We start from the raw sequence: 22,843 nt of genomic DNA on the forward strand, positions 1-22,843 counted from the left end.
AAAAAAAAAAAAAAAAAAAAATTAAGTACAAATCAGCGATATATAAGTAAAAAAACAATATAAAAATTTTGTAAAATATTTAAATCTAAAATCATCAACAACAATACAAATATTATTATTAATATTCAATTGATGAAAACCTTATAAAATTATCAAAATATAGAATTGAAGTCATTTCATAAAACCTGGTATGTTATGTTACATTATAGCAGGAATATTTTTTAAGCCCCATCATCCTACCTATTCCCCATAATGAAATAATATTCTCTTATATCATCTATTGTTTCTGGTTTAAATATACCTATCCATTAACATTTCCCATTCTTTGAAAAATTTTATCCTCAAATTGTTATGTACTGGTCATTTAAACAATTTATGTTGAAGTGTTTCATTTTTCTTTCTGTTGCACATTTTACATTCTTGTTGAGGGTCAATTTCGATAATCTTATTATTTATTGACAACTTTATCATTTATTTGCTAGATGTTATTATCTCCATCAGCAATCTGGTATATATAAATATTTAAAATTTGCTGGGATTGATTAGTACTGAGAATCTTGGTTAAGTTCATGAAAAAGAATTAAATATTCACAGATATTAGAGAAATGTAGAAGTCCCTAATCGGTCTCCAGCAGGTAACATTTGTACATTTTTTAAATTCTAGGAATATTGGCTTTTAACCTGGCTGGAACGTTTTCAAAAATCACACCCCCCTCTTTGATTGTGTCCAAGGGTCTTTTTAATTCAGAACACAAATTTTATCATGACAGTGGTGGGTTTGATGGAGAGGTCTTATCTCATAACCTAAGAAAACCCTTTTTTGAGGTACCCAAACTCTTCCATTTCCAAAAGTATTTAATAAAGTTGTAACCAATGTGAAGAAAATCTGCTTCCAAGGAATAAAAAAAACTGGAATAGCTTTACAAAGAGAAAATGCTTTTGTATCGAAAGTTATGTTAACATTTTCTAATAGTTCTATATAATGAAGGCTCCACACCTGGGCACACAATACAGCAAATATGTATTAATGATGTTTTTTTTTTTTTTAAAGTTTCCTTTTATCTTCTATGACTTCGTTTTAGGTTTGGAACATTTATCAGTAATGTTTACTATGGTCAAGTTGGCTTTGGTTGTCCACCTGTTTTACTACTTGCTAAAACAAGCCACTCTTACAAAAATCAACAATAATTAAAAGCTGTTGACTGATTCGATAGTTCTCCATCCATGTATTCTGGGTTAATTTTTTATTTGTTGCCCCCTAGAAAAAATCAAAAATTTTGTTTTATTAATGCTTATTGTCGCTGCAATATTCTTTTAGGATGCTAATATTTTATGGTCATCCGCTAACAGCAGGAATAATATACCAACACATTCCTTAGTAGGTGTACCTGAGAGACTTTGATTACGAATCAGCTAACTATTAGCTCTGTTAAGTTTTTTCTAAAGAGTTAATGTTTAACACTTCAAAGGTTAGTGGCCGTACTTATCCATCCTGTCTACATGTTGGAATTTTCAATTAATAACAGTTAAATTACTTTACAAACGGGAAAATATACTTAATAAAGGAACGGAAAAATAATTTTAATGGCTTGTTAGCCCTTTATATCCAGTAATTGTTTTACTTGGGACAAATATTTTCTATGTATTGCCAGTTTAATTCAAGAAATTCGTTTAGTTCTCTTTAATATTATTATTTGATATTTTAGTTGTAGAATTTTTATATTCTTGCTCAATTAACATTAGCAATTATGTTAACAAGGATATTCGAAAAAAAACAACTTATTTTTTGTTTATTCTTTTTTTTCAGCTATTAACATCATACAAAAATAGTAAGCATACGACATATAATGCAACACATATAATGCAACTCTTCAAACAAAAATGTGGGATAGTCAGTTCTCATTGCCTCATATTTAGCCGACAATTTACATACATTCTTTCTATTAAAAAAGAAAACATAATAAAATAAATAAAAACTTTGGTCCATGAATTTATTTACTTTCATACTCATGGATGGTAGATGAAAGCCAAGATCGGTATTTTGATTAGGTAATAATATTAGATAAGACACAGGTCTTATTCATATTAATGAACAGTCATTTTTTATTAATATTATTTCTAAAACTTGATCTTTAATGTTATTGGAACAACCAAATCTTTCCTTCTGTTGCTAAATATCATTTTAACATTATTTTTATTTTACCTTAATGGACTCTAATGTGCATATTCCATTTGTCTTCTTTACAAATATGAACCTTATAATCCTGTAAGTATTCAAGTTATAATACAGTTTTAACCTGTATGTGTTAATAGGCAAGCTCTTTCTCCTTGGTACCCATAACTCTATCTGTACACATAGTAGGGAGAAAGAGGTATATCATAGGAAAGGTATTGTCCAATAGAGTTATATATTTAAATTTCTTATTTTATACTTATGTTTACCATTTATGCTGGTAAAATCACATAAATGAATTTTTTTTTCCTATATAGAGCATTTATACATTACTCTTATGTTGATGAGGTATGAAATTATTCTTTTTCTTTTGTCACATTAAATGGATCAGATTTCAGTATATTCAAATCCTGTTTCATTGTGTTTGGATAGATCAACAAAAAAAAAACTAGAGGACAAGATGTCGGGATGATAACTTTTATTCACATGTGGACGATGACACAGAACTCCTTCATTTATGATTACTTCTCTTACATGATACCTGTTTGATTTAGTTTTAAATTAATTATTATTATTTTTTTATTATTTCAAATTCAAACAAAAACTAAACTAAATAATGTTTTAGTACCCATTTTAATTGCACAAATAAATCACACAAATAAAATGTATCTTTTTCACTGATCAAATTTTGACCATTGCGTAATTTTAATTTAATAATTGTAGTCCTTATCATAAATTAGGATTTGAACTACGTTAAGAGGATAATATTTAGTACCTGTAAATGAGGATACATGTAGCTTGGGCATACCAACTGTAGTAGTTAGCTTGAAGTATTCTACTTTCCTTCATGGGTTATTTCATTTTTTCTGCTGCTTTGCTCTTGACTTATTAATTATCTGTTATCTATAAAATTTTGTCTTCACTTTGGCATACATATGTGCACAGTTCCAGGTACTATGAAGAAAGATATCGAGAGAGAGAAAAGGAAAGGGACAGAGACAGAGATCGTGAAAGAGAGCGCGAAGGAAGACACTCAGAGAGGGAGCGAGAAAGAGAGAGCACAAGGACTTCCTCCAGGCACTAAATATTACCATAAATCAGCTCTCTTTGCTGTTTCTTATTTTTAGATATTTTATCATGAACTGTTGTATCTTTGTAGCTGTTTTAAAGAAGAATCTGTGGTTAAAATATTGAAGTAAGATTTTAATTTAAAAAATACTTCAAATTAATAAAATATTTTTATTTTATTTTATTCTTATTGACATAGTTTAATTATGATAAAAGTTTGTTTTGATTCCAACATTTTGATAAAAATGTTTATCTGGTAGCATAATGATTAGGTATAGTTTTGTCCTTTTTTTTCTTCTTATTTTCTTATCAACTATATTAATTTTGCCTGCCAACTTAGCTTTATTTATGTGTAAATCTTGAATTAACTAGTGTAACTAAAAACTTTATAAGTACGTTTTGTTTTTTTAATGATCTCCCAAAATGTATCTGTAAAATTGATATAGTGTATTTAGGTTTACACCTTTAAACCTACTTACGATGAATGGATTTCTCTTTTTCTTTTTTATTCTGTTTCTTACATTAAGAAGTATAGTTCCCACTTTTTTTCTTCTTTTTTTTACACTCTTATAATTAGATTTTTTGGTAAATTATATATTTTTAAAAAGCTAACTCACATTTCTTTTTTCAGAGATAATTAAATTTTTGCCAGTAGTGGACGCCTTAGAAGTTCTTTTTATTCTAAAAATAAAACAAAAATTATTGCTTATTTTTCATTTAGCACACCATATTTTTAAAACTATCCCTCATGATAAAAATTACAACACCTCTTTTACAGTAGATTAAATATTTCAATATTTTTTGAGGTACAATTTTTCCAAAACATCATTATGTTTCGAAATTAACATTTCATGAATTTATTTTAACTAATATCATGAAGACTGCTATACTTAAGAAGATAATAATTATAAGCTACACAAAAGATGACCCCTGATACGTTATAAAAGTCTGATAATTTTGTTAAAAATAAAAAAAAAAACTATATTAAGACTGTTTAGTTTGAAGTTTGGAATAAAAAATTATTTAACAGTGAAAATAAAAATGTGGTATCTTTTTAATTTAAAAATACAATAAAAAGGATACTGGTTTTGAAAATATAACATTGCATTTTTTTTAAAAACAACTTATCTATTTTGTACTTTAATATTTACAGATGAATTTATCAAGTGCAAAGTTCTTTATCTGCTCTTTTATACATATGTAAAATATGTTTCATTCGTATCAATACAATTATAAAACTAGGTTTGATCCAATCTATTGCACTTAAAATTACAATAATTATATAATTTAATAAGTATTATAATTATAAATACTTAAAATAACTTAATTTTTCAAAAATAATAGATACCAACAAGGAAAAATTTCAACAACCTTTAAGTACTGCCTTTACAACAATTGAATTTCCAGGCCAGGTGCATAGAATTTTTCCATTTTTTTTATTTAACCACGCACTTTATTAAACTCTGTCAAATAGTCAGCTTTAATTCTCTCATTATTTGGTATTCTATATGATTAATATCGCTATTTTTTTTGGTTTCAACTTGAAGAGCTAGCCATGTGAGGTGATGTTGCTCCTAAGGCATATCCTAAAATGTAAAAAAGAAAATTATTAATGGGTTACTTAGATAAATAATTAAAGAAATTTGCTATATAAAATACCTCTGGTCAGTTTTCCTCCTAAGAATTTTAATGAAGTTCCAAATATCATCTGAAAGGAGTTTAGGCTCATTAAGTGCAGCAAAGTGGCCACCTTTTGGATAGAGGTTAAATGAAAGTAGATTACTGAAGCTGGCTTCTACAGCAATTTGAGGAAAATAGGCGATTTCATCTTTGAACCACACACAGGCACTGGGCACATTGATTGGGTACCTGTAAAATTAATGTTTATGAATCTATCTGTTGGGTTTTTATTGAAAGTTTCATTGAGTCTTCAATAATACAGAATCAACTAATCCATCAGCTTTTCTCCAAATGAGTCATTATCAGGATTGAAAAACATTAAATCACATTTATGGGTCACCTGACTTCAACAGCCTAGCTCTGACTGACCAAACAGACAAAAGCACATCATTCTGAACGTGTTTAACTTATTGACGATGACACGCCTATACCTCCTATTTAAAAATTGAGTAACTTAAGATGGCAAACCAGAAAACTAATTTTTAGACATATGAAATAACAGTCGTTACCTTCTTCTTTAAAAATGGTGAACTACTTATTAAACGTTTTCATAATATGATTGGTAATAATATGCCATTATAATTTCATTTAGTGCAGGTGCTGAGTTTTCATATAAGATGTACTGGCAGTTCACTGTCGCTGTACTATTATAGTGTACTTACTTATATATGTATTTTGTCTACTATGAGTACAAGTACTCATACACAGTCTGAACTGATTCAGAATGATGTATGTTCTATCTTTGTTTAGTAGCCTTTTTTTAGGTTGTTGAAGTAGAATGTGCTATATCTGGTTCCCATTGATGTAGTTTTTCTGTTTTTGTTTTCCAATAACAGTTTTTTAACAGTTAACCTAATAATAGTTTTTTTCTCATAAATTAACTGAAAAATATTTAGTTACAGGTCAAATCATTGTTAGTATATTTGAAACTTAAAAAACTATTTTCATATAGTTATTTCATACTATAAAAGTTAAATAGCTTATATAAAAAGAATAATGTCAGCATACTGATAAATTCCGAGTCCAATAAAATATCCTGAATTAAAGTTCTCAGCATAAATCCTAAGTGAAGAAGTAACAGTTTTTGTTAACCATAATACCATTATGTTATCAAGAACTTCAAGTTTATTTAGATCCTTGAGCCCACCATCAGGAAGGAACTTTGCTTGTTTATTTTCTCCAGTTAAGACTTTTTCAAGAGTGTATGCAGCAAATCCAGCTGGCGAGTCTGTTAATGCTACACCTGCAATTTATTTTAAACAATATAATTTTATTTCCGAAATGAATTTTATAATATCTACATCTTGTTCAGGATACTATAAAAATATGACAAGCATTTTGAAAGGTGATTTTTTTAAAAATAGTTCCAATAGTTAATAGAAAACTTTATCATCATCCACATTGTTTAATGATTTTGGAATGAACCTCTACTTTGTACAAATATTATTTTGCCTAAATAATGAAAAAATAATTATAGATTTTTTTTTACTTTTTATGGAGTGGTAGAACTAATAATATTGCTTTACCTCTGAATTTGGTGAGATAAAATGATCTCTAATTCCAAATTCCCCTTAATCTAAAGCCTTCTCTTTTATTCTTTGGGAACAGATTGTTGAATCCTATTGATAGATGTCCTGAATCCTACTTCTGATATTTCAATGTCTTTCTTAAAAAAGAAAAAACAAAACCTGCTTGTTTCTTTCAGCTTACATCAGATTTTCTTTAATAATTTTATTATTTGTATTATACCCCATCCTTACCATCATACACAATGTTGAAAAGTATGTCAAAATCAGTTGGTTGTGCAGTTTCTTTGTTTTTTAACAATTGGTTTCAGAGGAGTAGCTGGGGAAGAGTTGTGGAGATAAATGTGGGTTTCACTCACTCACTGTTGGGCATTACTGTCCTTGTAGATGCCTAGATTCTGCCCTTTTTCCTCCTGGTGCACCATTTAGCATCTTTTTAGGGAGCCTGTAGGGCTCCATCCTTTCTACATGTCCTAACCATCTTAGCCTGCTCTTCTTAATATCACAGAGGATATCAGGCTTTCCATAGAATTCTTTTAGTTCGTCATTGCTTCTGATTCTTCACCTGTGCTCTTCTTTAACGGCTCCTAAGATCTTTCTCAGGACTCTTCTCTCCCACACCAGTAGAGCTCTTCTATTTTCCTTGGTTAGAGTCCACGTTTTACTGCCATACATTACTACTGGCCTAATTATTGTTTTGTATTTGCTTTGCTTTCCTGGAAAAACTTTTGTTTCGGAGAGCTTTTTGCAGGTCATAGAAACATCTGGTTCCTGCTACCATTCTGCCCTTTATTTCTACTTCTAAATTATTGCTCTCCGTCACAACTCCTTCCAGGTACTTGAAAATACTGCAGCTGTGGAACGTGTTTTCCCCCACATCCTCAATATCTCTTCTCTCCCCGGTCTGTTTAGAGGTGTTCATATATTTAGTCTTTTCACTATTTATATTAAGTCCTAAAACTTGTGCTGCTTTCTTGAATTCTACAGCACTGGCTAGTGCTGTTTTGGTTCTCCCTGTGATGACTACATCATCCTCATAAGCCATGTGTTGTGTGAGCCTATGGTAAACGATACCACCCGGGTTGGTCCTTATTTTTCTAATGGCAACTTCTAGGACGAGGTTGAACAGTACTGGTGATAATGGGTCCCCTTGCCTTAAGCCACTGTTAGCCCTAAAGCTATTTGAGATGCCCACTCTAGTTTTCTCCTTGCAACTAGTCCTTTCCAGAGTTATCTTTGTTAATCTTATTAACTTGCTAGGTATTCCCAGTGACTGCAATGCCTTTAATAATTTTTCTTTGTCCATTCTATCATAAGCTTGTCGAAAGTCAATAAAGTGGTGGTATAAGTTGACATTGTACTCGTATGTTTTCTTAAGCATTTGTCTGATCGAGAACAGGTGGTATGTTGTTGACCGTCCTGGGCGGAAAACGCTCTGGTGCTCGCCCAGCAGTTGTTCACTCCTCTCCATCATCCTCCTACAAATTGCTACCGACAAGATCTTGTAAACTGTTGGCAGTATAGGGACTATAATTTTTTTCTTAATTTTTTTCTTTCATCCATATATCCCATATTTCCTTGGAAATCTGCTCCCAAGTGTCTTCGTCTGCGTATTTAATTAATTCTGAAGGGATTTCATTGGGCCTTGGAGACTTATTATTTTTCAGGGACCAAATTGGGTCCATAATTTCTTCCCCGTCCGGTGGTACCTCCTCATCATTATTAGAGTGGTAAACCTGGTGAAAGTACATATTGCTTGTCTCGGGTTTAGAATCTCCTTAAAGTTTTGGAGCCACCTATCTTTGATTTGTTCAGCCCCAGTGATAAGGTATCCACATTGGTCTAGGCACATTTCAGTCTGTTGAGTAAAGCTCTGTTTTAGCCATTTAGCACCCTTGTAGAACTTTCGGCTTTCTCGCCTGAAAATGCTCTTGCATCTCATTGATCAAATGTGGGTTACATTATGTCAAAAATTAATTCTGCCAAATTTGTTTTTGTTTTTAGGATTGAAAAAGTAAGTATATTTTGTTGGAATATGAACATACGTTTAAGTTAGTAATAAAAAAAATGTATAGTCTCTCTTTTATAATCTTATAATCTCTTGCCAGTAAATTGCGTGAGTGGCAGATTTAAAAAAAAACAAACAAATATTTACATGTTGTTTAAATTCTCGTGATGATTTGGTAACACTGATATACAACCAATCTGATGAATTGAGGTGCAAAAAGATTTTACCTCCTACCAGCCCTCGTGAGCTCTTGTTTTCTTTTGGATTTATGGGTCTCATTACATCAATTGGCAATTGGAACACAAAATATGAAATTACTCTTAATTTTTCCTGCATTTTTTAGGTTAAGCTATTTGTGAAAATGGTCCAGGACTTCTTAGAGGATACTTATGGTAAGTTTCTTGAAAATAGTTGGAACTATTTTCAAGCAGTTTTAGAAGTCAAAATTGTTAGGTCTAATGACTGAATTGAAGAGTGTTTACTATACAAATGACAATGGATTGATTTTGAAGCAGCTGTGTATTAAGGAGTATGACATAATAGGAAGAAAAACAGGATATAAGGATTGTTTAACATCTGATGTCTGTTTAATAGTGCCAAACCCCTTCCCCTACCCCTCATATGTCAGAAATGACAAGGGGGTCATAAAAAAAATAAAGGTTAATTGTGCTGAGCTATAACATCCTTGTTATGTATTGGGGAGTGTCAGTAAAATTGATTGTTGATGTCTGTACAATGATATTGTGATAAGTGAGAAACTAGTGAAAGGAAGGGCCATTACTTTAGTGAGTTCTAGAGTTTCACAGTTTTTACATTTCTATGACTGCTAATGTAAAAATAATGTTAGTAGCAGGTAACCTTTAACCATTTTTAGTGTGTCAATTCCAATTAAATCATGGGCTGGAATAATGTACTGGGCAGGCCAAATAATGTCTGACTCTTATTTTGCTTTATTATTAATGTCATTTGTGTCACATACAGTGTTCTTCCAATATTATCATTGAATCACAAAACCACTGTTATTTATCTACGTAATGAAATAAAAAAAAATGACGTAATAAAAAATTATAGCATATAACATGATTCCAGCCTATAATTCAATTATGGTCCATGAACAATAACTCCTATCATACTTTTGTTGTACTTACCGACAGTATCTGGTTTTGTTGATTGCATATGTAAGTATCCTGTTTCTTCTATCCAAAATGACCATTGTTTAGCAAACATTTCTCGCCTAGGTTCTTCTACAAATATTCTGGGAAACAAGGTGGATAAAACTGTGTAGAACATTGATTTTAAAGTAAAGGGGACACATAGTGTTGAATGGAATCCACGAACTCTGGAAATATTTTAATTATTAATAATCTCGAGTCAACTTTCATATTTTATTAATGTAAAAAAGTATGTTTAAATATGAGAAACTTGTTCAAAATTTCTGCTATTTCAATTTTCTTTTAACTCAGATAATGGATGCACAGTTAGATCGTTCAAATTTCTTTGCTGTATTGATAAGAAAATCTCGGAAAATATTGTTAAGAAAAATACTAAATATAAAATAAAAAAATAGAAAGAGAAAAATACTACAGATTATTAAACAGATGTTTTAAATTTATTGTATTCTTTGTAAAAAATGGGATGTTTAATGAAATTAAGTATATTTTTTAAATGAAAACACGTTTATTATTCTGGGACTAGGCCCCTTTAGAACAGTTATAAGGTTACTGTAACAATTATAAGGTAATTGTAATATTACAGTATATTGGCCAAGAACAATATTTTCATCTTGAGCCATAAATTCCCTGCTACAGTACCAACCTGGAGGCCCTAAAGGGGCAAACTTACTTCTGGATAATAAATGATTTTTTATAATTGGCTGGTCATATTCTTCTTCAGTTAGGAAATAGTCAACTGGAGTCCCACCAACCATTTCCACATCCACTGGTTATGGGACATTCGCATCCGCTCTTATGGGTTTCATGCAAGGAAATTCCTGATGAATGATTTATTTTAGAATGAATAAAACTCGGATAGTTTATAAGTTTATAAATTGTAAAGGTAAAAATGCAAGTTTGTTATCTATTGCTAGCGCTGCATGTTTACAATCTCTATAATGACTTACAGACAGAATTAATCGGACTATAGAAATGATGATTTCTTATGATGCCCATTAAGTAAATAACAATAAACTAATATAACTAACTGATATCGTTGCTAAAAAATATCTAAAATCATTAGCAACCATCAAATAGTGAGGTGAAGAACAGAGATTTTTTAGAGAAGATAAATTTCAAATTATTCAGGAGCATTTTACTTTTGCAGAATTTTGATGAGGATTGAAACCGGTTGAATATCAAATAATATGTAGTATTGTATTTTTATTTATTCTTTAATTTGATATTTATAAAACATTAATTTGTATAATAGTTAATTAAAAGAGATAGAAAAAAATTAGTTTTTACCTAAAACTATAAGTTTTTTAAAAAAAAAAAAAAAATTTAGAACAAGGTTAAAAGAAGCAGAAAATTGTTGAAAAGAGCGGAATTTATACCCTTGAAAAACCAATCTGATACTTATGTTGATGAAGTATGCAGTAGCAGTATGTGCACTGTACTCTAAGTACCTGTGATTGAATCCTGGGAATTAGAGAAAAAAGACCCACCTTGAGCTTTATTTTATTGTTGGGATCAATTCCAAAGATCCCAACAATAGATGGGATTAATTCCAAAGAGTGCTTGGTTCAGAAGGTTGTGTTTGATTCCTACCTGGGCTGGTCAATATTTATTTTGCGGCGGCCCCGAGAAATGAATCTTGAAATTTCCACTCTGGGGCTGTTTAGGTCCTCAATGGAGGACTTGAGCCAAAAAAAAATTCCAAAGATGTAATATGGCACATCAGAAGGATGAAATTACTTTGGTACGCCCTGATACCCTCAGTAAAATCCTCATATATAATAATAGCCTATAAACATGTAGATAATTTTCTGTTTATAGTTTAATTACAAAATTTACCTGTCCGGTCGTAAAATCGACAGTGCCATACCAATGGCGCTACCTATATCCTCAGTGTGGATATGGTAGCTTTCAAAGCTCAGTCTTTCCATGAGTTCGTCCAGAATGAGTCCCATTTCCGCTGCATTTAGCCCTTTTTTAGAGGGACTTTTGGAGAAGCCGAAGCCTGGTAGTGAAGGAATGATTACCTCGAACAAGAAATCTACATTAGGATGTGGTGTAGTCAGCAATGGAATCAAATGAAAGAATTCGCTTGGAATGCTAGGCCATCCATGGATCAGCAGCAGTGGCAGTACTTCTTTACCTGTAACATGTATACTTGTTTGAAAATTGCTTAAATGTATTATTTAAACATATGTAATTATTAGAATCATAAGATTTTAACACAATTTCTGATATATAATTTTACTTAAAATTATATAAGATAAATATTGACTATTTCGAATGAAAAGTAGATTTCCATTGGTTTTTGTTGGAGTAGGAAAATTGGCTCAATTGCTTGACCCCGTTGTTCTCTCTGTCTTTACCAGTCCCAGTTCCTAGGTCACTCCCTCTTATTCATCTGTTTATTTACAGTGTTATTACTATTCATTCATTTTATTCCGGACTTAAGTGGGAACACTCATCTGAAGGGCAACGATCACTTGCTGGAAATAACGAAATACCAAGTGAATAAGACTAACTGATTCTAACTTATTAATAACTTAGTGAATTACAGAAAAGTTGAATGAAATGCAATTAATATCTTACTATTCTAATATCAAATATTTTACTTTTTGAAGTTATTCTTTTCCTAACTCAAATTTATTAAGACTTTCCTTTGGTCAACAATGTCCCACAAACAATTGGAAGCTATAGCCAGGTTGTCTGTTGTAAACTACATAGTTTAATTTTGATTGTTTTTGAAAAAGTTTGCTAACGCTTAAAAAAAAGTTATTTTGCTTAATTTGTTTAATTTTAATTGATTAATTTTGTTTAAATAAAAGTCCATCCTTCACATGTGTCTCATTTTTCCTTTCTGAATAATGCTCTTTTATGGGAAAGAATGATAAAAGGCTATCATGTCATTGCCTTAGTGTGCCAAACGTCAAAGGCCAGCACAGTTTATGAATCTTTTGTTTATTTTTTACTGGAGTACGACACATTTTTTTTTTTACTTGCATATTATTTTAAAAAATGTATCAGTGCTGTGCTTTACAGTGTGATGACCGATGAATCAACTTTTTAACCAATTTTTAAATGTGGGTTTGGTCAGAGATTCTTCTAAATAGTTGTATAAATAGTTATTTAGTTTTCCTTAAAAAAAAATTAATTAAAGAAATAAAAGAGATTTATTACCTTTGACTTGAGAAGGATTAGGCTTTACATGTACAAAATGCAGATCCAAACCTCCTATTTCTGTTATGTACTGAGGAAACTTATTCAAATAAGCTTCTCTTTCGGTCCAGTTGTATTCAGTTATCCAGAAGTCCAATAAATCATTCATGTAATACGTATTAAATCCATATTGAAAGTTGCTGTTTTCCAGTGGATGTGACAGTGATCTTGTGCTGTTAAGTCTGTTCTTTAACTGGATGATATCCTGTAAATGAAAAAAACAAAAAAAAAAAACGGAATATTAGAAGTAAAGTAATGCTGCAAGAGCAAGTTATATAATGTAACTTACCGATTCAGGAAATCTTATCCTGAAGGGCCTTATACTCTGGTCATCAGGCTTCTCATTACCAGGGCCCCAATACTTGAGATGAAGTTGAGGCAGAGGTGGGAGGATTGTGAAGCTGTAAATGTAGCAGCTTAACACTGCGGAAATGGCCACAATGACAAATTGCCACATCATCATAAAATAACCGAGCTAATTATACTGAAAGAAAGAGAGAAACTAAGTAACCAACTAGTATATCCTATGTGTTTCAATTTTGCAAATTCATTTTTCTGACTTTGGAATTCTAACAATGATTATTTTAGATCCAAGATGGGTATAACGCACCATGTTTTTTGTTTTGTTAAAATTGAAAAGTTTATAATAATAGTACTGTGTAAATAAAAAACGATAACTCTTTTCTTGCTGATGGGTGTTATAGAAATATATGAGTAATTTGTTATCAAAAGTCAATATATCCTAATGTGGAAAGTTACTTAAAACTTATTATTGGAGCATCTAATGTAGATAGATAAATTGAATTTGTATTGAAAATGATGATTTGTAACATTTATTTGTCAGGGTAAAGTTAAAATTATGTAATAAACTGAACAAGTTCTTTGTGTAAAATTTTAGTTTAAAAAAGAACCTATACTTTACGGAAATGGATATATTAACTTATAGTTAAAAATCTTTCATTTATAGACCACAATTATTTTGTATAGAATAATATTGTATATTTTTATTGAAATAGGACAATGCTGTATTGAGAATTATTAATGGGGAACATAATTTTGTACTTTTGGAAATAGAAATTTGAAATTGTACATTTAACATCTGAATATGATAGCATATGAATTATTTAATTTTTTATTGAATACATTCATTTGTAACACTTATTTGACAAGGAACAATTTTAATTTTGACATAAACTGAATAGATTTTTAATAATGTGAAAAAATCTTCTTTTTTCTAATGTTGCTAGATTTTCTGATCTGTCAAGGGATAAAGGTGTACTTAGGAAATGGATCCAGGCTGTCCCGACTCAAGATAAGGTATGTGGATTTGTTGAAGAAGAAGAGATTCATCAAATTTTGATTGAACATTCACATATGTGTGTATAATAACAAAAATTATTACAAAATGTTGATATGCACTATTGATCGTTTATATGTTAGTACTATTTATATTTTTTGAGATTGATGAAGTTATGAAATTGTTTTGTCAATGTTCTCTAAATAATTTGTAAATTTTATTATATTTCTTTAGTTATTATTTACAACTTCCATTGTTGTCTAAGCTAGAGAAAGTAGGTATGCTAATTGTTCAAGATTGTTATTAAAAAGAAAGAAAAAATCTGTATGTTACAAAAAGATATGTTCACTCAATCAAAAGTCTTTTTCCGTTATATTTTCGGCATCATTAGTTTTGGTACTTATATAAATTTCAAATTTTTTTCTTGCTCTTAAGTGGACTCTGATATGTGACCGCATTTCTGAACTTTCAGAACAAACTATTTTTCACAATTAGGATTAGTAATCGATTTAAGGAATCAATATGGCATTATTTATGACTGTATAAATTACTAATATTTTTCTTTTTACAGTTTGACAGGTTGGATAAAAAAAAAAAAAAAAAATCAACTCAAAACATTTTATAGCCTATATCAGTGATTCCTGAAGAACCAAATGGATTAATTTAACAAGGTATTTAAGTAAAATTTTCAAATACATACAAAATGTACTAAAGAAAATGCTACTTACTTGAGGAGCGTTGAGCTGCTACTAAACTAATTATTGTACTGCAGCGGTCTCCCACCAAACTCAAATTTGGTTTCCTCAATTTGAAGGTCTTTCCGTATATTTGAGAATTTAAACCGGAGTTTTTTTACAACTAAGGTCGTGCATCGGAAAGCAGGAACCGTTATAAGGTCGAATAATGCAGCACATAGTGAAGTCATTTGAAAGTGTCCACTATGCACCTATTTGGTCGAAGATAACACGATCCTGTGAAGATATGATTCTCCGGTTCCACAGTACATTAATTTATTTGTTTCATTATGGATTCCGAAAAACGAAGTAGTGACAATCAAGAATATCTTCTCTTGTGGACTATGAGTGATAAAAATTACAACCGCCACACTGTGGGACCAAACGGTATTTTACTTAGCAATCACGAAAAACTAAAAATATTTTTCTAAAAAAAAAAAAAACCGTGCCCGTGTAGGCCTCGGCGCTTCGCGCCGAGGCGACATATTTCCGTGACAACGTATACTCTATGCTAATATTACATAAATATAAATTAAAATCAATCCAATGTTATATATTTGAAATAATAAACCAGTTCACATATTGAATTCAGATATTTATTTTTGCTTGGTTATACATTAATTAATTTTTATACATATGATATAATATCCATATGTTAAACGAAGTCAATTTCCGTTATGGGACACTTTTTCTAACATGGCATCCCGCAAAATGATTTATAAGACGTTGTCACGTCAAAACATTTTAAATCTACCAAGTTTTTACTTTAACTTACCCATATATAGTAAAGGTAAGTACTATAATCTTACAAAATATCGATTTGCAGTTTTTAATTAATCCATGCAATTTGTGTGTGAAAGGAGGGTGCTTGGTGCGTGCGTGTTTATCTACAGCCCAGCTCAAAAAAATAAGAGTTGTACGAAATTGAAATTACATATTTAAGGCATGTATATGACTGGGATGTTAAGCAGGGTCCACACTATGCCGCGATAGGCCGGGCGGGCTAAGCCGCGTTGATGTAGACACCCCGGGCGGCTTTGCTGTGTTAGAAAATCCCGGCCCGGGTCGTGCCGATTCCAACCCGCATAAAGTCGGTACAGATCAAAGGAAGCCGAGCCGAGCCGAACAAAAATATAGAGTGGGGACGTCCCGAGCGGCTTCAGTTACAATTAAACCTCTAAAATTCGCTAGCCCTGTACAGCTGCCTTCCTCTCCTAAGGCTCGGGCGAATCCAAAATCTTCTTTGACGTCTTTTTGGAGGCTGATTTAAAGCGAGTATCCACCACAGCCATGGCTGACAGCGACGTCATAGTCGGTAATCATTTGGAAAACACTTTAACACTTTAAAAAAACTTCTAAAAAGTACTCTTCAACGAAGTCACCAGTCTTGGTGTTGAAACTAAAATAATAATAAAATAAGGTAGAAATAACCCGGTCGGCTTCGTTTCGGTGTGGACGTCGTGCCGGCCCAAACGTGCCCGACCGGCTTAGCACGCCCGGGTCAGCCCGCCCGGCATAGTGTGGACCCTGCTTTACAGTAACATATGAAATCGACTGACCGGAAGTGCCAGTTCACAGAATCGATTATATAAAAACGTTTCTAACAATATCGATCAAGTTCGTTATATAAATCTAAAATTAAATGGTCTATAATATCAGGTTGGTCCTATCCTCATTGAAATAGTTTATGAGCATTCATGACGGTGCTTAAATACCGAATTTTCAAAATGCTTGCCTCTGAAGTACATTTAATTTTACTTGTCTTAAAAAATTAACAATGTAACATTTTTGCTAATAGTGAAAATATAAATAATAGGGATAAATATAAACATTCATAATTAGCTTAAGGAGATAAAAGGAAAAAACAATTCCAAGTCGAAAATACATTTCTACTTTACTACACATAAATGTAGTAATATAGACGTATCATATGGTTGAAAAGCCGAATGTTTTACAAATAATTTTATTTAACATAGAAAGCAATGGAAAACCACAAGAAGTAATAGGAGTATTCATGATCTTTAGTTTAACATGTTAAAGTGTGTTAAATGGAGAAGTCTTCCTTCTTTTACCATGTTAAAACGATATAACATGGTTGAGTCAGTTACTCTACCAGGTCTGTTATATGGAGAATAACATCAAGCAACTTTGTCACCGTTTTGTTTGCCGTGTTAGGTTACTTGCTTGCAGTATGTGTTTTGAATGTTTTTATAACTAATAAAGCAATGGATGACAATAATAATAATGCAATGATAGTAGTCAATTGGCTCATCTTGGTTCTTTTCCTCATAAGCTAGAAGATCAACAAGGCACTCAGTAGCCAAACGTTTACACAAATTCCACTTTTCACTCAATTTAGACATGTTGTAATAAACTACTTTAGTGAAAACTTATAAATAAACAATAATATGAAGTTTTGGAAGGAAAGGTTATAAAACAAGTTGCTCAAAATCCGGTAGGAGCTCTTATACATATAACATGACTAAAATAAGGCTGCTCACAATCCTATACTTATAACATTTAACATGGCAAAACATTTTACATTTAGCACAGTATCATGAATACCCCTAATAGGTATGATTTAAATTGAGTTTGACTGTGGGGACGCATGCGCATTTCGTTAGTTCGTTAGACCAGTCTGATTTTTTTTTTGTTGCTATAATTAAAAAATATTATATTTTTTTAATTTCACTTATTCTGTATTTTTAGCTCTTCAGTTAACTGGATAACTGCATAAAATAATTTTTGTATTTTCAATATTGATTCTACAAAAGTTTAGCATGGAATTAACGGTTAAGAGGAAAATCTAAATTTTATTAAACTGTTATGTTTTTATATTTCTACTATAATTTTTTTAAAGAAAAATGTTAAAATTTTACATAGAGAAATGTTATTAAAAATACCTTTCTGAAAGCTGTTAATATTGGAGCTAGCCAATCAGTTAACTGTGCGTATCATTTGAAAAATAGAACGGGAACGCATTGCTAATGTAAATCATATAAAAATATCTGTTCTATAACGAGCGAAATTACATGCAAGCTTCCAGTCAAAGAACAGTAGTGAATGTTGTGCGATGCAATTCCAACAGCAGCAGATTATTAATGTACGCCAGAGTTGGGCGAATATTATTCGATTGGCGAGAGATGGAAACATTTGTATTCCTGAATTTTCTACTCAAATGATCAATTATTCGAGAAAAAAAATACGATTAACTATTTAGACCCGTATCGATTTATTTAAACTTTTATGATATCTAACATATTAGGGTCCTTTTTATGCTTTGAGAGCTGTAGAAAATGAAAATGCTATCGATTTTATGATCGCGTATTGATTTATTTCAGCTTTTCTGATTTCATACATTTAGAGTCCCTTTTTATGTTTTAGGAGCTGTAGAAAATGAAAATGCTGTCGATTTTTAAATTGCTTATAGATTTATATTAACTATTTTTATATCTAATATATAAAGTCCTCTTCTATGTCTCTTAATACGCAGAAAACTCGTATGCTATCAATTTTATGATCGCACGCTTGCGTACTGATTTATTATAATTTTTCTGATTTCAAAATATTAGGGTCCTAATATTTTCCTTTTCTACAGCTCCTAAAACATATAAATGGACCCTAACATTTTAGAAATCTGAAAAGTTAAAATAAATCGATACGCGCTCTTAAAATTAATAGCATTTTCATATTCTGCATATCCCAAAACATATAAATGGACCCTAACATTTCAGCAATCCGAAAAGTCAAAATAATTCAATACACCAGCATGTGATCTTAAAATCGATAGCATTTTCGTTTTCTGTGTCTTAAGAAACATATAAGAAAACCCTTATACGTTAGATATGAAAAAGGTTAATATAAATCTATACATAATTTTAAAATCTATAGTATTTTAGTTTTCTACTCGTCTGAAAATGTGTAATGGGACCCTCATACAGTAGAAATGTGAATTGGTAAAAATTAAGGGAATTAAAAAAAAAAGTAATTATTATTTGAATAAAATTGTATTTGACTAATTTTTTATTCGATTTAGTATTTCAAATTTTCGAATACAAAAGTATTTGATTGGAGAAGATGGTCTGGGGGTGCGGTCAGGAAAAAAACATAATCAAACAATTATTTGTTTATGCCGAAGTTTCGACCTGAGTTTCAGGTCTTCATCAGGGATTCTAGTGGAGAATCTTGGCTAAAACTGAAAACAAAAAACTAAATCGGCAACCTGAAAGTCAGGTCGACGAACGTCGGCATAGACCTGAAACTCGGGTCGAAACGTCGGAATAAATAAATAATTTTTTGTTTATTTATGTTATTTTTTGGTTGACCGAACCCTCCCCTCCTCCGACCATATTCTCCAATCAGTAATCTACGTTCAACTATCTACACCTCATTTCAAAAGTATTCGGATTGTTTAGTCGTACTTTTATTGGGATAAAAATGCATTCGTCTCTCGTCAATAGAATACTTTTTGCCCAACTCTGAGTATGTACCTAGCTATGCAGAAACGTAAAATAAAAATATTTTCACACATTTTTCTGCATTTTAATAAATCTTGAATTTTATAACTCGAAATTTGTATTATCCGTTTTCCTGACGACAATTGTAGTTAAAATTTTTTATGATTTAAAGTCTTATACACCGTATTTAGTACGAATCTTTCGGAAGATTTTGCATAAAACCTTTTCTATTTATTTATTTATTTTTATTTTATAGTCTTGGGATATTTATTTTTAAAATCTTAGTTATGTTTTTTCTTGTAAAAAAAAAAAAAAGAACACGGTTTGTGAATTTGTTTATGTTTCATTCCATCTTCTATTCAAGAATTCTGTCTTTTTTTATTCAATATTTTGATAAATGATTTTATTATCATTTTTACTGAAATATTTTTTGAAAGTTACAGAACCGGGACCAGTCCAAGCGACTATTTAACTACGATTAAATAAGTAAAGATACTTATTTGAACTTAAAATTTAGTTTGTTATTTATTACTTATTTGTCACAAAACAATTTAGTTTGTAGTATGTTTACAGTTTGAAGATTATATTTAATAGTATGCTAAAAGTGAAATTGGCATACTGTTTATTTAATAAATTTGATAATGAAGGAAATGATATATAAATTTCCCAAGGTTTTTTGTTAAATGCATTATTTTGGTGAGGGTTATTTGTTCTAAAATGTTTATTTTGTGGTTGTTAGAGATGGAGTAAGAATGAGAACTAACATGAAGACAATATCGGGACAGAATTAGACCAGAATGAATCATTTGGCCAATTTAAGGAGGGCATATAGGTAAATATGTTCAGGTGTTTGAATTTTGCAAATGCTGATTTATCAGAATTTGACTGTGTAAATAATGAAACTTACACAAAAGTTGCTACAGTATGTACACTTTTATGGAAAAATAGTCACATCAAAAAGGTCAATAAACTCATCTTTTCTGGTCTATAAAAAATGTGCAAAGACCAATTTTTCCAATATCAAATTGGAAGTTGTCCAAGAAACTTATAGAAAACAAATATTTCAAATATTTTTTAATATTTCTTACTTTTGAAAACTAAGATTTGTACACTAACTTCCGTTAGTATCGACTCGCCCGAAATATTTTTTGTTCGATAGTTTTTAAAACAAAATAACAACCAAAATCTCAGTTTTTCCCAATGCCGAAATAACGTCTGTAAGAATAGGTCCACGGCTCACAATTGTTTGATGGGAGAACAAATTATGATGAATTCGTTTATAGGAATCTGAGTGTTAGAAACCACACTCATCAACATGATTAGACACTCATCATTTTGGAAGGGTTTCTACTTTCCGCCATTGTGTGCCGTTAGGCTACCCCGTTAGTTTTATATATATATAGTTTTTCTATATTTCAGGGCGTCAAAAATTAAAATACGTTAAATAATTTTTATTCTTTCTAAAATAAAATTATTTCGGAGCTTCATGACATTTTTAAAAATCTTATTTAAAAAAGAAAGCTCCAAAATTCATAAAATAATAAACTGTCAAATAAAATAATGAGACTGTCTATAGTAATAAACCTTAATTTAAGCAGGTTATTTTATTATTGATTTTTTACTTTCACTTACCGATCGTTCAAAATTTTGAATTCGAGTTTTTGACGGACATGCATGTTTTGTTTGTGGTTTTCTTAGTCCAAATAACCAATTGATCTGTGAGTATTTGTGAATGAATTGATATGAATAGCTCAAAAACATAACTGAAATTATATATTATATATTATATATTGAAATTATATATATAGTCTACCGACAACAAAAAAATCTGCTTATAGTATTTTCGCTACATTTTTATTTAACCTAATTTGTAAATATTACTGTTGAGAATAATATAGGCTTTAATTTTTAAAAATAATATTTCTTATATAATTCACACCCCGACATCCGATCACCGGCTGTCTCAGCGACAGTTACACCTATGGTCAAGATCACGGTGAGACCTGTTATAATTAATTTGCGAAATTATACTAGTGTATCTCACCCGATTATATGAAGAATTGAAGTGGCTTTATCCCTCCTTTCGTCATAAATATTTTCTTGCTTCATTCCTCTACCAAATTATCCAATCCCGTCGTCCATTGTACGTCTCTGATATCCTTCAATTTAAATCCTCAGTGCATTCCCGCAATACCCGCTCACGGCCCATCGAACCGCAGCGTAGATTGGTAGATCTTTCCTCATCCGCTCCTCTTCCCTATGGAATTCTATTCCCTCCTTCATTCGTAGTTCTAATACCCTTCCAACCTTCAAATCCCGTATCTTCGACCACCTTCTATCCAACCAATTCCGGAAGAATAACAATTGAAAATTTTAAACAAGGTTTATATATTTTCTGTAGTTAATGCTTCTATTTTTCGTTTAATACTTGTAAATATGTATATATATATGTATTAGCAGAAATTCTACCTTTCCATTTATTACTTTTAGTTTAATTGTATTTCATTTTTTTTCCTCCTTTTATTTATTAGAAGTTAGTCATCTCATGTTTTATGTTATGACATATAGTTTTATTTTATTTGTTACATTTTTATTTTATATACTTTGTTAATTATTGTTGTTCATTTTTATCTTTTTGAATTCACTGTTTTATTATATTTTATGATGTTTTATAATTTCATTTTTATTTTGTACTTTACTCTAAGGCTTTAAAGCCTAATTTTGACGCCTGTATATTATTCTATAGGGATTAACCCCAGATAAATAAAGATTATTATTATTATCATTGTGGGTATTTTTAATTTGCTGCTAATGTTATTTTTTTACAAAAGTTGTTTTAATGGATTGATTCGTTTGGTGATAAACTATATTTTAAAGCTAAATTGATTAATTGCCTGAAACATACTTCTATTTATGTATAAATAAGTAACTAAGCATTTAATTTATATTGAAAAATGATACTGCCTTACTTTTATGGAAATTTGAATTCATTTTATTGAGGTAACAGTAGCTGTTGAGGTTGTGAAGATCAAGTTTTAGTTATTTATAATCATCAAGTGACTTAATAGTTTTTATACTTTTCAAATCAATATCAAAAAGAGAAAAAGATGAAGATTTTTAGTGTAACAAAGTATAGTTAGTAAAAATTTTCAAGAGAAAGGGACAGATAAACGAATCGTGGAGAACACCTATAGAAACTGAATCAACCTCAGAGATGGTAAATGATAAGTTTACAACCTGAAACCTTCCAGTTAGATAAGACAAAAATCAAGTTAAAAGGATCCATAAATATCCAAACGGGAAAAGTTATTAATAAGAACGGAGTTATCGACTTTATAAAATGCCTAACAAAAATTTAGGTATATATGTATATATAGTTGACCGTAAAAATTGATGTATAAGATGGTCACGGTTGCGGTCAAAGGAGAAACGTCAGAAAATAAATAGTTGTAAACTATTTTTGTTTCTTTTGTATCTTTTTAGCCCTGATGAAGCCCTACAAAGTGGGGCGAAAC

At 30.6% G+C, this 22,843-nt stretch overlaps 2 protein-coding genes across 7 annotated transcripts in view; one reads left to right on the plus strand and one right to left on the minus strand.

Annotated features, from left to right (window-relative positions):
- LOC106690799 (cleavage and polyadenylation specificity factor subunit 6) overlaps window positions 1-3,891 on the plus strand; it is a 36,955-nt gene extending 33,064 nt beyond the window's left edge. For 3 of the 5 annotated variants that reach the window (XM_014436370.3, XM_024361101.2, XM_014436372.3), the window contains exon 13: window positions 3,119-3,420. In XM_014436370.3, the coding sequence (XP_014291856.1) occupies window positions 3,119-3,257 (139 nt within the window). In that variant the 3' untranslated portion in view covers window positions 3,258-3,420. Of the gene's footprint in view, window positions 1-3,118; window positions 3,421-3,872 lie in introns of those variants that run through there. The other 2 variants (XR_001344675.3, XM_014436371.3) reach the window with 2 other exon arrangements.
- A 721-nt stretch (window positions 3,892-4,612) lies between these two features.
- LOC106690801 (juvenile hormone epoxide hydrolase 2) lies at window positions 4,613-15,501 on the minus strand. 2 transcript variants are annotated; one of them, XM_014436376.2, is made up of 8 exons: window positions 14,866-15,501; window positions 13,130-13,263; window positions 12,802-13,045; window positions 11,464-11,767; window positions 9,604-9,794; window positions 5,930-6,164; window positions 4,901-5,110; window positions 4,613-4,827 (listed from the first exon to the last, which is right to left on the minus strand). In XM_014436376.2, coding segments are annotated over exons 1-8 (1,356 nt in total). In that variant the 5' UTR covers window positions 14,867-15,501; the 3' UTR covers window positions 4,613-4,790. The 2 variants fall into 2 exon arrangements, with proteins under 2 accessions (XP_014291862.1, XP_014291861.1); XM_014436375.2 differs by having other exon boundaries at window positions 13,130-13,324.
- Between the last annotated feature and the right edge of the window lie 7,342 nt (window positions 15,502-22,843).

This window comes from Halyomorpha halys, unplaced genomic scaffold, assembly GCF_000696795.3.
Source record: "Halyomorpha halys isolate HHAL.00 unplaced genomic scaffold, Hhal_1.1 Scaffold1876.1, whole genome shotgun sequence".
Taxonomy (NCBI): Eukaryota; Metazoa; Arthropoda; class Insecta; order Hemiptera; family Pentatomidae; genus Halyomorpha; species Halyomorpha halys.

Coding starts and splice junctions, on each gene's coding strand:
- LOC106690801 (XM_014436375.2), bottom strand. CDS start 13,303: ATGATGATGTGGCAATTTGTCATTGTGGCCATTTCCGCAGTGTTAAGC. Junction 9,795..11,463: donor TCGATTTTACGACCGGACAG/GTAAATTTTGTA, acceptor AAATATTTCCAG/AGTTCGTGGATTCCATTCAA. Junction 5,111..5,929: donor ATTGGACTCGGAATTTATCA/GTATGCTGACAT, acceptor TTAATTTTACAG/GTACCCAATCAATGTGCCCA.